Genomic DNA, 15965 nt, shown 5'->3' with positions numbered 1-15965 from the left:
CATCCAAGAACCAGTAAACAGCTGGCAATATGAAAGGGAGCTAGGGATTGCCTTACCTGAAGGAAATTCTGAGGACAAGAATGATAGTTCCCTCCTCATTAGGTTACTGAAAAGAGTTGTAAATTAGATAACAGAATTTTATATAGTGATTCCTCCTTATGGCAGTGAACCCAGACTCTGGAAACTGTGGATTAAAAGGTTGAGTATCTTCCAAAAAAAGGAGCATAAAGGGAAGGGAAGACTGCTAATATCTTTTCCACTGAAGAATACATGGTTTGCTGTTGAACTCGCAAAGCGAGTGCTATTGTTACTTAGGATGGATGGATGTGGAGCTGACTAGAAATGTGAGGGCAGAGATTAAGCTTGTTTCTGAGGATGGCTAAGTATAAAGACATTAAAGAGGACAGAACAGAAAGAGAAGTACTCCTTCTAGGGCAGGCCTTGCTCCCTTTCTCCCATACAAAGCTGAATGTCTCAGCATAATTGGGCCCAAGATGAATGGAAAACATTACTGAGATTGTTATTTGCCAGCTGACATCTGCATAGGCCCGTAAAATACTTTTAGAAGTTTAACTTACTTGCTCAAATAAAAAAAGTAAAGTCTGGTAACCAATCCAGAAGAAAAGATCAGTTAGAAATAGCATACTTCAAGATCAAAAAAAATCCTTTACACGCAAGAATTCAAAGAGAGACACTGGCAAAAAAAGATGAAACAGTGGAATGTACCTAATGCCAAGTAATATAGGAACCTAGAAACTGACTTGCAGAGTTAATAGCTGAAGTTTTAGCTAAATGTATGAAAACAACAGGTTTCTTACAACAACTGGTTTGTTACACAAATGTCTAAATATTGACCTGTGAAGTCTTTTTTTTGGATATTCCTGTATTTCTACAGGTAGGCATCTCCCTGCTGACTTTCTTCGAATGAATTTCAAATTGCAGTAAATGTCACTCCCTGGGGATGTGTTCCAGGGAACATAAAGAGTGCGGTCTGCAGAATAGCAAGGAGATATTTAAAATTGGTAAAAGTTAGCGGAAAGAGTAGTACAACCACAGTTGTACTAACCACAGTAGTACAAAGGTGTGGTATGATTAATTTTCCCAGCTTCTAAGGGGTTACACTGTGGAAGACTGGAAAACAGTCCTACAATCTCAGTGTTGTCTACTATTTTCTTTAGAAGAAAAACACTGACACATTTCTATGCAGTAATATAAGCTGAAAAGCCTAAACATGAAAGTGATAACTTTAAAAACAACACTGCTGCATATCTACAAGAAGCGCATTAAACAGTTTCACCTACGTGAGACTATCAACAGGAAATATGGCATCCCCAATGATTTATAAGCTTGGCACAGAATAATGGGTTTTATACTTAAATATAGAACATGTATGCTTGGGGTTTTTTTAGTTTTTTTTTTTTTTTAATTCTACTTGCCTTCTTTCTACTTGAGGAAATAGTGATCAAACGTAAATAATTTTTTTCTGTTATGTGAAGAAAGAGACAATTGTAAACAAGCTGGGTTAAACCCTGGCCAACTATGAGATTTGCAGAAAGTTTTAACAGATCCTTTAAGAAGCTTTAATTCAAGTACTCTTATTGGCAATGCCTTACTCCCTCCGTGTTCTGCATCTTTGAAAGAAAAGTTATTAAGGGTTGACTCTGATTTTCTTAGAAAGCTCAAGTAGTACTGGTTTTGTTTCCCATACCAATAGACACTTGCAGCATAAACTTGGTGATAAAGAAGTAGGTATCATCTGTACAGACAAAAGCACTAAATGACCTCTCACATAAAACTGTTCCAAAAACATTGCAGGTAATTTCAGTCTGGTTTCACAACTCTATTCCACTCATATTCATCTACCAGTTCTAGTTCACAAAACATCTGTTTATACTGTTACAGCCTAGTTGTGTTAGGCTACATTTACAGAAAATTACACCAATAATAGGGCATTAAAAACCATAAAGAAGATATCCAGTGGCAGGGGGAACAACAATATATTTCTGTTTAGTTACCACCAGTGGTCTTGTTTTCAAAAAAGATTAATTTTAAAAACCCCTCATTTATACTTCTGCCTTCCACAACATCTCCTAGCAGTTCCACAATTGATCCATATACTACTTGGAAAAGCCCTTCCTTTTCATTCTACCTGACCCAATTTTTAGCTAAGAAAACCAAGACAACAACTGTTACACAAAAACAGATGCAGTCTTTCCTCCTCTACATGAGGTTATGGGTGGAGAAGCAGGCACCAGCAGATAAAGGCTTCAGCAGAGGGAGAACATTAGCCTTTCCCCTGGCACACCCGATTTCCTCTCCTCCAATAAATAGTGCTACCATTTCCAGAGCAGTTCACCACCTCCTACCTACTGCCCAAAATCTGGAGAGTTGGTTACCGCGCTGAGAACATGAATAGTGCTAAGCATGCTGCAGAGTAGCAGGAGATGAATTTAACAGGAAGGGATAGAGTTTCCCTCCTCCCCATAAAACCACACCTGGGTAACAAAAGCAACTCCCCAGATTACAGCTTCTCATGATTCTCAGACCTTAGTACTCTGGTTCAAGCTTGTCCTTCGATGACTATTTAAGGCAACTGTATTTCAACTTTACTAGAGATATAAATGCATGCTTTTATATTGCCTACCAGACCTACAAATGAATAAACTATTTCTTCAAAGCAAACAGTATGTTTATTATCTAGTTTGCATACAAAACACAGGAAGACATTACAAGTTTGTCAGCTTTCAAACTTTCGTTGAACAGAAATAAAACTTGTTTCATGTTTTTAACTTTAAACAAAGAAAACTGATGGAGGGGAGTGAGTTAAAACACATTCTTTACAGATGTTTGAGATATTTGTTGTTGATCACATGGTTTGGTAAAAGAAATGAGAAGGCTGTGACAGCAAAAGTTAAACCCCAGAAAATTCTAATACTGTTCAATTAAGCCAAATAAAAATGATGGCTCTTTGAAGACTAACCACACACAAATGGAAAGAATAATCCAGACAGGAATCCCACACCTAAACTATTCAGCTGTAAGAAACTGTAACGTGTGAAAATATTTTCAATATTTTGACATACTTTGATATATTTCAGTTATGTTTTGACTTTAAGGATCAAGAGGGGTTTATTTAAATAAACTTTCAGATTACATCAAAAACAGGAAGAGAGATTAAGCAGGTGCTTAATCCAAAGTGTTTTATTTTTAAAAACTAAATTACATGAACTTTTAAAATAATACTGCTGTAGCAGTAAATTATTTCTGATCTTTAATGCACGCCTTTGAGACAAGGCTAAATTAGCTGATCTTTAGGCAAGCAGCAATATAAGGACATTAAAGTCAGTTTACATGAAATTGAGAAGGACTTTGGTGGTGCAGCTTATTTCTCAAGATGGCTCTACTTTGGGATGGCAACATCCGCACACTGCCACTGGTAATCTCCCAGAGCTCCCAGAATGTGTAACAATTAAATCATGATTTATGAAACTAGACGCCCTATAGTTTCTTCAAAACACTATGGAAGTTTCTTCATCCCAACTCTCTCTGACAGAAGTGTAGCAATTACACTTCAGTGGTTTCAAAAACATCCCCATCTTCAGATTCAGTCAGACACTTTAGCATGAGGGAATACATATCATAAGACTGTATGATTTCAGTGCACACTTCCAAAAAGAATTAGATGACTACTTTAGTAAGATCTTCTCTAAAACACCTTCAAGAGAAGAACTGTTTGAATGAAAACATTCACAACTACTTCCCAGTATGCTTTTCATTTAATCTCAAATCTCACACACTGAAGTCAAGCCTATTAACCTAATGTTTTCTTTTGGATCAGTTTTCCTATCATATTGTTTCTTTTACAATGGAGTAATTAAAATTAAATGCCATGATTTTTACTTGTGATTTTGACTTCAAAACATACCTGGGATTACCATCTCAATGCACTTCAGAGTCTGAAAGAATCCTGCACTAAAGCTAACCCTGAGCAAATATTCTGAGCAAAGATCAGTAGCGCTATGAAGTCATACCTAAGGGGTTTACAACGTGTAATCAAAACAATGTCTCTCCTGTGACTAAACTGTCACAAGACCAAGCTCATTTCACTCAGTTCTCTGCAGGGGATCCACATGAAGTGCAACAGCACACTCTGACGTCAAGGTTTTCTAGAGTACCTCATATCCGTGCTCATGTACCCAAAAGGATGAGGACTTCTCAATCTGCCCAAACGTCAATCAACTCAAGCTGTCTGAATTAAAAATATTATAGAAAGTTTTTCCCTTAAATCCACTCAACTACACTGACATAGTCTTATAACTTTATCCTGAAGAACAATTTTAAGATTTTCAGATTATAATAGAATAATTTTCAAAGGAAGGTCATTTGAAAGGACATTCAGTCTCACGGAACACAGCTTTTAGATGATTCCCAAAGAATCAAGATTCAAGTCATACCATTCACTTATTTATAAAACAATTATGAAACCTTTCCCTAGCTTCCAAATTTCATGTAATCCCATACTCGCCTGTTCTTAACTAAAGCTGTATTTCAATTTTACCTTGAAATGCACTGTGATGCTCCAAGGAAGGGCTGTATTTGATGCATGAAGATCAAACAGCAAACCAATTGGGCAATGCCTAAAAATTAAGAGATATTAAATGAACATAAACACTGTGCATTTAATTCTACATGTAACCATTAACATACCTGCATTTACATGAAAAAAATTAGCTGTTTGACTCCCACAATTAATATTCATTATTGCTTATTCAGAAAAGTTATACAGGCAGGTATAAACAACTGACGTTTTCTGGCAGAATCAAGTCTGGAATTTACATGTTCAGTATCTAAACCAGTGGTCTCCAAGCTGTGCCCACAAAATACTGCTAGTTTTGCAACAGCATAAGTGGTTGGCAGCCATTCTGTGGAATCCTTCAAAACAGTATTTTAAGTTAAAAAGCTTGATAATGGTAGGAATCGCTGGCCTGACAGAAAATTATACCTGCTTTCAAATATTTAAATGCCATGGGTTTATACCATGTTGACCACTCTTCCCTCTCCCACCTGCCTTGATGTCATTGTGGAGAGCAAACAGTAAAGTAAAAAAATGACATATCTGTAAAAGGGCTGAAAGAGGATAGATCAAGATGAACACTGTATCTTTACTATCAAAATAAGAAAAATGAAAGGGGAGAAAAGGGATTAACTGAAGTTCAGTGGCATTCTGGATTGAAAGAGTTACACAAAGAAGCTGCTTCCTCCCAATATTAACTTCTGTCTTACAGCTTTGTTGTCTTTGAATTCATTAGAAGATACAGCCTCCAGCAATATAAGGAATATATCTCACATACACAAAACTTCCACAGGCATTCTAAACAGTTCTTTCTGCAGTTCTCACAAGCAGACACTGGCAAGATTTTTGATAAAAAAAGGTTTCTGCATTCAACATAGCAAGCTCCGTTCTCTTACCTTTCAAAAATCTTAACCAAAAAAGCCTTACTAGCTTTTCATCCTACAGAGATAAGCACACACTTAACTGTAAACTCATTAGCTCCACTGAATTAAACAGGACTGATCACAGGACACAGAGCCAAGCACGTACCAAAGTTTTGAAAGTCCAGAACGCAATAACGGAGAGTGTTGCTCTAAAGGCACCTGTGCCAGCCAGTTTCCTGACCTGTTCAACTCTCCCACAGCAGTGCTTTAGCACCCTCTACGGGTGAGCCAACTCCAACGCTAAGACAAAGTCACTTCATGACAGCAAAATAAAAAAAAAACAAAACAGTATTACAATTCTTGAGCTTATCTATTGCATTTGTAACTTCTTAAAAGGAAGAATAGGAGTAAATATCAAGAATGTATCTAGAACTTGTTTTCCTGACAAAGGGAATAAAGAATACAGATAATCCATATCCAGATTTGTGCTGATTCACTGTTAATGCTCGAGTTTTTACCAGTAATACTTTTCATTACTAACTGCTAATCATGTCTTGAGTACTTCAGCAGGGATTCAGCAAGAGTTGCATGAAGAAGTAGCTTTCCAGAGCTAAGTAACAAAAATCAGTTTTTCTTTGATAATGGGATGAACACAAATAATTATTTTCAGTTACTTTTGATTTATACAACAAAACAGATAGCTATAAAAAAAAAAAGCATCAGTTCTTGGCCTACCTCTGTATTTTCTGCCCACTGTAGATTACAAAATAAAGTTAATGTACTCAAGCTTTCTCCAGTAAAATCCTTATGCTTTGATATATGGGCTTTATTTTGAAAGAGGCCAGCTCTATATTCCTTTTGTTCCATAGCAGAACACACGAGACTAATGAAGACAGTGGACCATGAGAGAAATAATTTTCTATTCAGAAGCGCAGTCTTCCATTAGGAATAAGTTTCACAACAGGAGTAAAGCAATCCTGAGATATAAGGCATGTCCTGCTTCAAATTCCAGTTCTCTCACACTGACATTTAATCTGAATCCAATAGAAGTCATTAAGTAATGCCTGTACATAATTCTGTATTTCACTTACTTTTTAGATACAGTTACAAGCATTTTTTAAGTCTGGGAACAATAGCACCCCATATAACAATACTAAAGCTATTCTTTATGTTTCCTTTATAATAAAACCTGTTTCTTAACAAGCATAGAAAATTAAGAGAGGCACAAAGAGAGAAGTTCTGAAGAAAACAGGACTTGTCAATCTGTACATGGAACAACACCCCCAACATTCCCTCACTCTTAAGCATGTATCTACCTTGTGCTGTGAGCCAGCATTCTCTCACTAATGATTTTGCTTCCAATGATACTGCCGCAATGCTGTTTCTGAACTTCTATTTGAAAAATAGGCATAGCAATAAAACAAATATAGAAATGCCCTTTAGAACCTACAGTAATCAGAAGAATAAAAAAAAATAATTAAAAAAACCCAAGAGAGCCTTTAAAGATTTGCCCCCCCACAAAAGAAAAGAGAAAACAAAGCGAACAAAAGCTAGGGGAAATGTCCAGCCCAGAAAGGTATCATTTTGAAAGAATATTACTGGATTGTTGAAATCAGGCTGGTCTTAAGTAGAGTGGGAGCCAAAGACAAGCAGACTCTGCAGAACTTTCTCAAATGAAATAATGAGAGAAATATCAAAGAGAAAATGTCTAAGAGACCACTTTTTTTTTTTTTTTAAAACACGTTGCTAGACTAATGATGCTTTCTGGTAAGTCTTCAACCTATAAAAGTGTAACAGCACCTTGACTTCCAGTTATTGCTGATTTATTACTGCTTTTATTATTTTACAGAAGGTGGTTTCTGAGTGCAAGAAAAGTCCTCAAAAACACCACGTTAAGTATTGAAAACCCTTTTGAAAGTGACAGATGGATAGTAAGGAAAATTAATTACTACTTTTCTAACAATTTCTTTCTGAACCCAGGACAGAAAGTGACAGCATGAACTGTATGTTGTTTTCAGACCAGAATAATTTACTGAAGTAATTCAGTAAGACATGGCACATGAATCAAGAATTCTGGGACAAAAAAAATCCTATACTCCAGAACTGTTTGGGGTACTACATACAACTGGAATGCTGCTGTGGATGGATGGACTCAAGCTGCTCAGGAAAGACAGGGCAGATGAGGGAAGAGGGTTGTCTTCCATGTGAGGGAAAAGCTTAGACATATGAAACAATGGGACAGACAGCAGGTTGGTTGAGATCTTGTGGTTCAGGATCAGAGGAGAGACTAGTAAGGATAACATCACACTGAGTTTGTTACAGATTACACAATCCAGGCAAGGAAGTAGATACAGAAACTTCTTGAGTTGTTTAAAGAAGTCTTTACCACAGACTCTGGTTCTTGTTAATCTCTGACAACTGCTGGAAAAGCAACATGGTGAGACACAGGTAGTCAAGATTTATTGATACAGGCATTGGATGGACCAGAGCTGACCCACAGCTGAATCTGTTACTAACAAGACAAAATAGTTCTGGATGTGATAATCAGTGGCAGCTTTGGCTCTAGTGACTGTGAGATGGCAGAATTCAAGGTCCTGGAGAGACTGATAAAGGAGAGCTCTCTGAAAAGATTTGATCCATTTCTGTTTATAGTCTTGTAGTAAGTACAAGGAGAATAATAATAAAAAAAAAAACAAAACAAACAACTATGGTCAACATTAAACCTTATTCTATTTTTCACAAACAACATACTTTTCTTACCCTCCTCCTCCTTTGCTGTCTTTGCAACCTGATGGAGTGATCAGTTTAGGAATAGTACTGACACAGTGCTGAACTTGGTAAGCCTTTACACGACAAAATGTGTAAAGGTACAAAGTTAAATAAACTCACCATTTCAGTGGTGTACCTTCATATTCAAACCATATTTCACTAACTTCCTCTTGTCTCATAACTTTCTGAAAGTGTTTCTTCACTTTGTCTGTTACCAGTGTTAAGTAGCTTATCCTTGGCAAAAGCAACTGAAAGAAAAAAAAATTATAGAAGCTATAAGCACACATAAAATTGACTACATTAATGGAAATCTGTAAGTATGCATTTTCAGAACCAAACGTTATTCAGCATTCTTTTTTTCCCCTATAAGGTGTGTTTTAGACAGTTTACTTATTAATGGTCAATGAAAGGCTATAAAATTACTCAGAAAATGCAGAACAGCAGTATCCAGTATACTAACACCAAAAAAAAAATAATTCTTGATTCTTTCAATGTGGTGTGATGGGGAAGAATGGAAATTAATTTCTGCTTTTCTGTATTTAAGTGGGCCAAAGAATTCAGTTTTTGACCCTTCTCATATATACAGAGAAGAACATGTTCTAACTTCTTATTGAATATAATGAGCAACTGCGTATCAGCTATTATTTCAAAATGCAAATTCCTACAATATTTTTCAAAAAAGAATGAAAACTAGCTGCTTAAGGGTTTGTTTTCAAAGTGCATTTTGTATTTCCAATAGCTGACATTTTCCATTTTCGTTGCAGTGGGTTTGCCAATTCAGCAGGTTATAGTCAAGGCTACTACAATTCTTCCATCATTTAACCTTTGCCCAACTACTAAAATCAGAAAGAAAACTGACAGTATTTTATCAGTTGAAACAAGACACCTTCTTACAGCTTTGTGGTATACTATCTTTTGTTCTCAAGTGTAATGTTATGCACTAGCCAAAATAGAATGCTGTGTTATTGTTTTTTATTTGTGCCTCCTCTTCCCCCAACCTTTTTTATTTATTTTTTTTTAAGGTCTCATACCTAGTAAGAGAGGTTAAGCAGACTGCATGAGTGTACTAACTGACAGCTCTACAGCACATTTACTTAAGATGAATCGGTCCATAAGCTTTAATAAACAATGTCCTTCAGTATCCCAATGAGAAAAGATTAACCTTCCTGTAAAATAACATTTAGTTTTGGAGCAGGCATTTCAAATTAATCATATTGATCCTGTAAAGTTATTTTCAGTTCCTAATTATTAATAAAATAGATGGGTCTAAGGAATAAATAGAAATAAATTATTTTTTGCATATTTAGAGAAAGAGAAACATTTGGTTTCCAGTGTTCCTCATAACCATTGTTGTTTCTTAAAATATTTTCTTTATAACATATGGATAATGCTAAGCCTTAAGTGAATGTCTGTGTTACATACATCCCAGACTATATAAGGAACCATGTAAGGATATATTTTGCCTGACAGAAAACTTGATCTCTGCTGCAACATTCTTTCAGAATCTCTCAAAAAATTAAGACCACACTTTGAGATACAAATTAGATAATATTTTGGCCATTATACTAGAATTTACTTACAAATATCAGATCGACAAAGAAGCGTGGAGAGTAAATCACGAGTAAGTTCTTATGAAAGAGAATGGACTTGTCTTTTAAATAATGATGCATTAGGTTACTAATCTGCATATACCTGTGGAACAACTAAATTTTAGGATCACATAAAACTGCAGAAGATCAAGACTCACCACTGTCACAGTCATCAAGTCAGTTAACACTTGATCATTTATGTACCATATAGGATCTTTTTTCCATCTGTTTCTCTTACTACCGTTACGTTTCTACCTTCTTTGAAGGGAGCATAATTCAGGCAGGTAATTAAACACTGCCTTAAGTTTGATAAGGTAAACAATTTTAATAAATTCAAGGAAGTCATATACACAGTCAAGTGAGAATTGTTTGGTACCTCAACGGCTTAAACAACAATATAATTTTTTCCTTTATTAAACCTAATTCCATATATCTACACTGATTGTTCTTCAGAAAACATAGTTCAGGCTATTCCAATTAAACCCAAATATTTTGGTAGCAATTCCATTTTATTTCTGTGTGATATCTGCAGTTAAATTAGTGCTGGTATATTCTGATAGATGACCCATTTGGACTGCTGTAAAAGCCAATTTTCAGCATGCTGCATGTGGCAGAGCCATGCAGAAATTGATATGTATATTAAAGCATTATTGATTGCACCACTGTTTGACATAACCTTTTAAACTGCAGGACTAATTTCCTCTGTAAAATATTTTACTTCAGTTTTTAGTGTGGAAGAACAATGCAGTTTCTATTTCAACATAATTGGATATCTCAGACAATAACCAAATGGCATTTAACTGAATTTAACAGAACATGGCCAGCACTCCCACTGGGCCCCTTCCAAGTACAAAACCCAAGAGTTAATTAGGTTAAGAGGGACTGCCTGTTTTTAAGAGATGCTAAGCATTTGCAGCACCTCCTGAACTCTTTTTTTTTTCCCCTCCGGTCTTCCCATCCCTTCTACATTGCTACACTCTTCCCTTTCCATGGGAGGCATGAGAGAGTCCAATTCTATCACTTTTCCAGCTCTAACTATCCTAGAAATATACAGATATACTAAATCCATTCAGCGAGATCTTTAATAGTATAGTTTAAAGACATTTCCCATTTGTTACCCCTTTTAATATCCTCCTTCCACAGTTGTCTACACTCAGTGAAAAACACCAGTTAACACAAAACATTTTTACTCCAAAAATCCTGTCATTTTAAATTGCTATTACTGAGTATTTCCAGAGGAAAGTTACTAAAAAATATTTTTAAAAGAACCCAAACTTCAACATATTTAACTATATGCTGGGCTTTACTCAATCTCTCTGAAGCAGAATCACACTGTTTTATTGAGGCCTCTATATGAAAGACTGGGCTGAAATACCTAATTAAGAAAAAAAATCACGTTATCATTTTGTGCTAAAGGTTAGAGCAACATTATGAAAATCAACATATCCAACAATGCAAGTAATGTAACAGCAGCAACCTGAATGTAGGACTAATAAATCACTACATAACACACTAAAAGACAGAATGTCTATCATAAATTAAATGACCTACAGTACTGCATGGGCAAATACGCAAACAAGGTAATATCAAAGTTTTTAATGAATAGACTGAGTGCATATTTAGCACAGATTCAATAGTTATCAATTTAAATAGTCTATGACAGAAAATAACTAATAGGAAAGTGAATGATATAACACATAAGGAATTAAACAGAAGAAAATCCCAGTTTTGACTCAAGTTGTCTGGCAATTGACTCCTCCGTGCTGCTTGCTGATGAACAGCAGATGAGAACAATGCTTGCCGTTCACTATGGTGCATAACAAAGAAACCTGAATAAAACCCCACTTTCAGTTGAGCTTTGTGGCTCTGAAGGAGCCACATCTATCTTGTTGCCTAGAAAGGACAGACTTTTAAGAAGATTCAAGATAAGTCTAAAGCAGTCGGTGTATGAATTAATTGCTTTTGAGTATCAAGACCGAGTAAGGATTCCTGAAGTGTTAAGTGAGGCTTGGGTGCCTTTCCCTCCAGCAACCAGTTGTGTAAGTTTTCTCCCACTCAGTATAAAAACAAAAAGCTGGCATAAAGTCCCTCAAAGTAGTCAGAGTACATGGTATAAAGCCAAGTTCATGACTTGCTGGGATCAGAATGACCATTGCAACAGTAACGAAGACAAGACAAACAAGTCACTCAGTACTAACAATTAAAAAAATACCATTTGAGAGCATGGAAAAAAACCTAAAATTCATATTCTCATTTGAATTCATAAGTCAATGGCCAACTAATAAGGTTAAATTAAGAAAACAAAAGTACATTTCCAAATATAATAACAGGCAGAATAAATCCTACTAGGCTAGAACATGCCATCCCCAAAATTACAGGAACCACAACACCGTCCTTTTGCATGTTATCTATTGCTAGAGTATTTAATCACAATAATCGGCAATGCTTTCTGTAGAGGTTAAATGAAATGCAAGGAACTCCTAATGCCCAAGGAAACACTTGCAATATCTGGAGCTCCATGGGTTTTATTGCAGAACAAAACACCATTTAACATGCAAACCAGATTATTTAAAAAAAAAAATATCTAGATTTAACAGGAACCAGACTGGTCTGATCACCAATGCATCCAGGATGAAGAAACAAAGCATCCTAACGTGGACTGGCTTCATGTTGCTCGCTATTATAGACATCTTAATAGAACAACCCTTTCGACAGTGGGGAGCTTAAAGATCAGGCCAGCAAAGGCTAGTCCCTTGGGCAGAGTATCATCCTAAAACTGCCTTCTGCTGTAATTTTTTCTTCACACCTGACAAATCTCAGCCAATGAGTACTCTGCTTCCTGCATGTTTTTTATTTCTAACTGTTGTTTGCACCAAGAGACAGTTCATACACCTTTTAAAATATAAATGTAACAATTTTAGGACTAGAGAAAAGTCAGAAAGTTCAGCAACAAAAGCAGTTCAACCTAGCTGTTCCTAACTATGCTTCCATTCACAACACAAGCATCTGTAGGAAACACTCCAAAGAAACCTGACACATCCATTTCCAGTGCAACTCCGCAGAAACCTACCTGGCTCAACTACAGGAAGAAATAGCATAGTGTTTTACCTGAGCTGCTTAGTCTTGATGTCACTGCTCTTTCCAAAAGATAGACAAGCTACTACCCGTATGCAGTGCCATAATGCAATACACACATGCAGCGCTCCCGTGCCCTGCTAACACATCCAACAGACAAGGGTCTCCTGCCACACTGCTCACAAGCTGAAATCCATCACACAGACTCTGGGTAGTTTTTCTAACCCCTCACCCTCCAGGTCTACATCTTCCTCAATCTTCATAAAGCAAGTTCCTCAGAGAAGCTTTGTTCCCCTTCTAACATGACGCCAGTATTTCCTTCCCATTTATGGAAGGCAGTCTGGAATACAGAGGTTACATCCATACTAACAAGTACTGAGGTGTGGTAAGAGGAGACATATAAAGCTGAACAGCTGGTGTTGAGGGCTGGGAATGTTCTTTACATACACTTTTTTTACTTCAATTTTGGGAGATTTGATATTTTTTACTTCAATTTAGCTCCAGTTTGAGCCCATACACTAAATGCCAATTAGCAGCTGAAGCACATCTTCTGCTTCAGCTTCACATGAAAGTTATTCAGCTTGTGGGCTACAAGACTGCTGTGTAATGCAAACCTGGGCACAGTAAGAAGAAAGAAGGAAGACTTGCTTCAAAAATGCGCTCCAGATCTGAACAAAAACATTAATGTAAATGCACTCTGAAACCATGAGAGCTAAACCGTGATTTAAAACTTTGATTGCTATTCTACCTTTTACTATTTTAAATCCTTGGTTTCTTCAAGAAGCAAAGCTGTATCAGCTCCGACATGACCTGAAAAAGAAACTAAAATTTTGGAATTGTGATCTGTATATAACTAGATTTTGCAGAAATGGAGTATTAAGGCTTGAGAATTTTTGTGCACACTTCAAATGGAGTAAATATAGAAGAGGCTCTACCAGATTAAAACTATCTCCTTGGCTTAGAAAGTTGACCACACCATGAAGATAATTATCTCTATAATTAAACTCATACCTTTCACGTAGCTCTTACACAATACATACACATATATTTTAACTCTCTCTATACATATATACACGAAAGAAATTTTAAGTCTGAGACTACTAGATAGCTCAGACACATTTGGCAATAGGTCAGCCACATGAAGTAAAAGTGTTTCTATTTACCAGTGGTGAAACTAAAACAGAAAGATAAGCACTATCATTACGGAAAGAAAAGCATTAGTGCTTTATTACGTTTCAAAAACTCACCAAACACACATGGAAATCAGAAACTGATTACATAAAGAGGCTTTTAAACACAGAATAAAAAATATTTGTATCCAGCAATATTTTCAAGAAGACTACAATGGGATATGACAAGATTTAAGGATTTCAGAATCATGCAAAAACTCATAGTGCAAGATTTTCCTCCCACGTACTTGTTACATTTCAAATTTGCGTTTCACTGAATTGACTAACATCATCTATCAATTGAGTATCTATTAGATGCTGAAAGGATGAAAATTGCTAAGCACGCTATAAATAAATACCACATAGTTATAGAACGCCCTTCCAAATTACAGCTCAAATACATCCATCACCCTCATTTTCATCATACAGTTCAGGCACTGTACCATTACGACGTTATAGCTGCTTTTCCTACATCTGAGCTAGATCTCCCATGGCTGCTAGCATTTAAAGAAAAGGAAATGCGCAGAGAAGTCCATGAGCTGAAATACTGGAGCCAGTGTTCATTATGAGTTTGCGTTACACGGATGACTGATCTTAGTGTTTAAGACTGCACAAAGCTCTAAAGTTATTTATGTAGTAACACACAAGTTCTCTCACTTCTTCTGGTCGTTATCCAAGAACATACAAACTTATCATGAGTACATGCAGAGCTTCCTCCTTTTATCTAGTTACTTATTGACTTTTTCATTTATTTATGTTTTTAAGATCTTGATTATCTGTGATAAGTTTATCTTACTAGTGAAGCAAGTTTTGAACCTGCTGTGAAGAGAGACGAGTCATACAGTGGTCATACGGTTTACTTTCAGGAGGTAACAGGAATAAGAAGAAAAAAGGGTGTTTTTTTTTCTGTGTAGCATGCACACATGATGGGAATGAAGCAAACAATCATAACTATGGCATATACTCACATAGTAAGGTTCAGCTTCCCTTTCAGTTATCTCATCCTGATACAGAGTGAAACAGGTTGGTATTCGGCCAAACCACACATCTCGAAGTACATCTTTGTCATCTGTCATTCTTCCAATGGACAGTGAAGCACATGTAGATCAGCTTGTTTCTTCAGCTAGAACTGCAAGCCCGCTCCCCCCAAAAGAAACAAGTCATCACTACTGCAAATACTCCTCAAAGGTTCTCCCATAACTGCACTCCTGCAAGCATGAGTGGCACTGTCATGGAGAAGTTAAATGCATTAGTTCATACAAAGAAGGGGACAAGTTAAGGCCTCTGAGTTAACACTTTCCCAATTACAAACAAACGGTGGATAATGAGTAAATGAGCATTTCCTAAGCCTGCATCACGCCTCAGCCACAGAGGCAAAGGGACCCTTCCCATCACCGCCTTACGGTCACCCCGCAGCTCCCGCACCCCCCGAGGCTCCGGCTTTACCGCGGGAGAGCGGCCCGGGACCGGCGGGCAGCCAGCAGAGCCGGTGTCCGCAGACAACCGGAAAGTCGGGCAGCGGCGGTGACAGCGAAGCGAGCAGGTCTCTCGCCGGGAGGGGCCGCGACCGGGCCCGGGGCGGAAATCACCGAAGCCCCAGGAACGGGCCCCAGCACCGCTCTCCCGCCGCCGCGCTGAGACCCGGGAGCGCCCCGCTGGCCCGACGCCCGCCCGCAGGTTCGGGGCGGCGGCCGCCCTCGGGCGCCGGCAGCAGCGGCCCTGCCAGGCCCGGCGGGGTCTCCCTCCCTCCGGGGCGGCCGCCCGAGGTGAATCAGCAGCGAACCGGGTCAGACCGAGAAACGCGACGGCGGCGGCCCCCGGCGTGCTCTCCCCGGGCAACGGCAAGGCCGGGGGGCGGGCCGCGGCGGCCCCGCCCCAGCCCGCCGGGGGCGAGCGGCATTCCCGGGAGGAACCGGGCGGAAGGGCC

At 37.8% G+C, this 15965-nt stretch overlaps 1 protein-coding gene across 1 annotated transcript in view; it reads right to left on the bottom strand.

Moving 5' to 3' along the window:
* ATG5 (autophagy related 5) overlaps window positions 1–15457 on the bottom strand; it is a 66909-nt gene extending 51452 nt beyond the window's left edge. Inside the window, exons 1-3 of the mRNA XM_014964731.1 lie at window positions 15007–15457; window positions 8326–8453; window positions 4559–4637 (exon numbers count right to left, since the gene is read on the bottom strand). Of these exons, the coding sequence (XP_014820217.1) occupies window positions 4559–4637; window positions 8326–8453; window positions 15007–15114 (315 nt within the window). The 5' untranslated portion in view covers window positions 15115–15457. The remainder of the gene's footprint in view (window positions 1–4558; window positions 4638–8325; window positions 8454–15006) is intronic.
* Window positions 15458–15965: the final 508 nt, after the last annotated feature.

This window comes from Calidris pugnax, unplaced genomic scaffold, assembly GCF_001431845.1.
Source record: "Calidris pugnax isolate Ruff unplaced genomic scaffold, ASM143184v1 scaffold219, whole genome shotgun sequence".
Taxonomy (NCBI): domain Eukaryota; kingdom Metazoa; phylum Chordata; class Aves; order Charadriiformes; family Scolopacidae; genus Calidris; species Calidris pugnax.
Note: the sequence above shows the minus strand (reverse complement) of the source record. Positions and strands in the feature narration are given on the sequence as shown.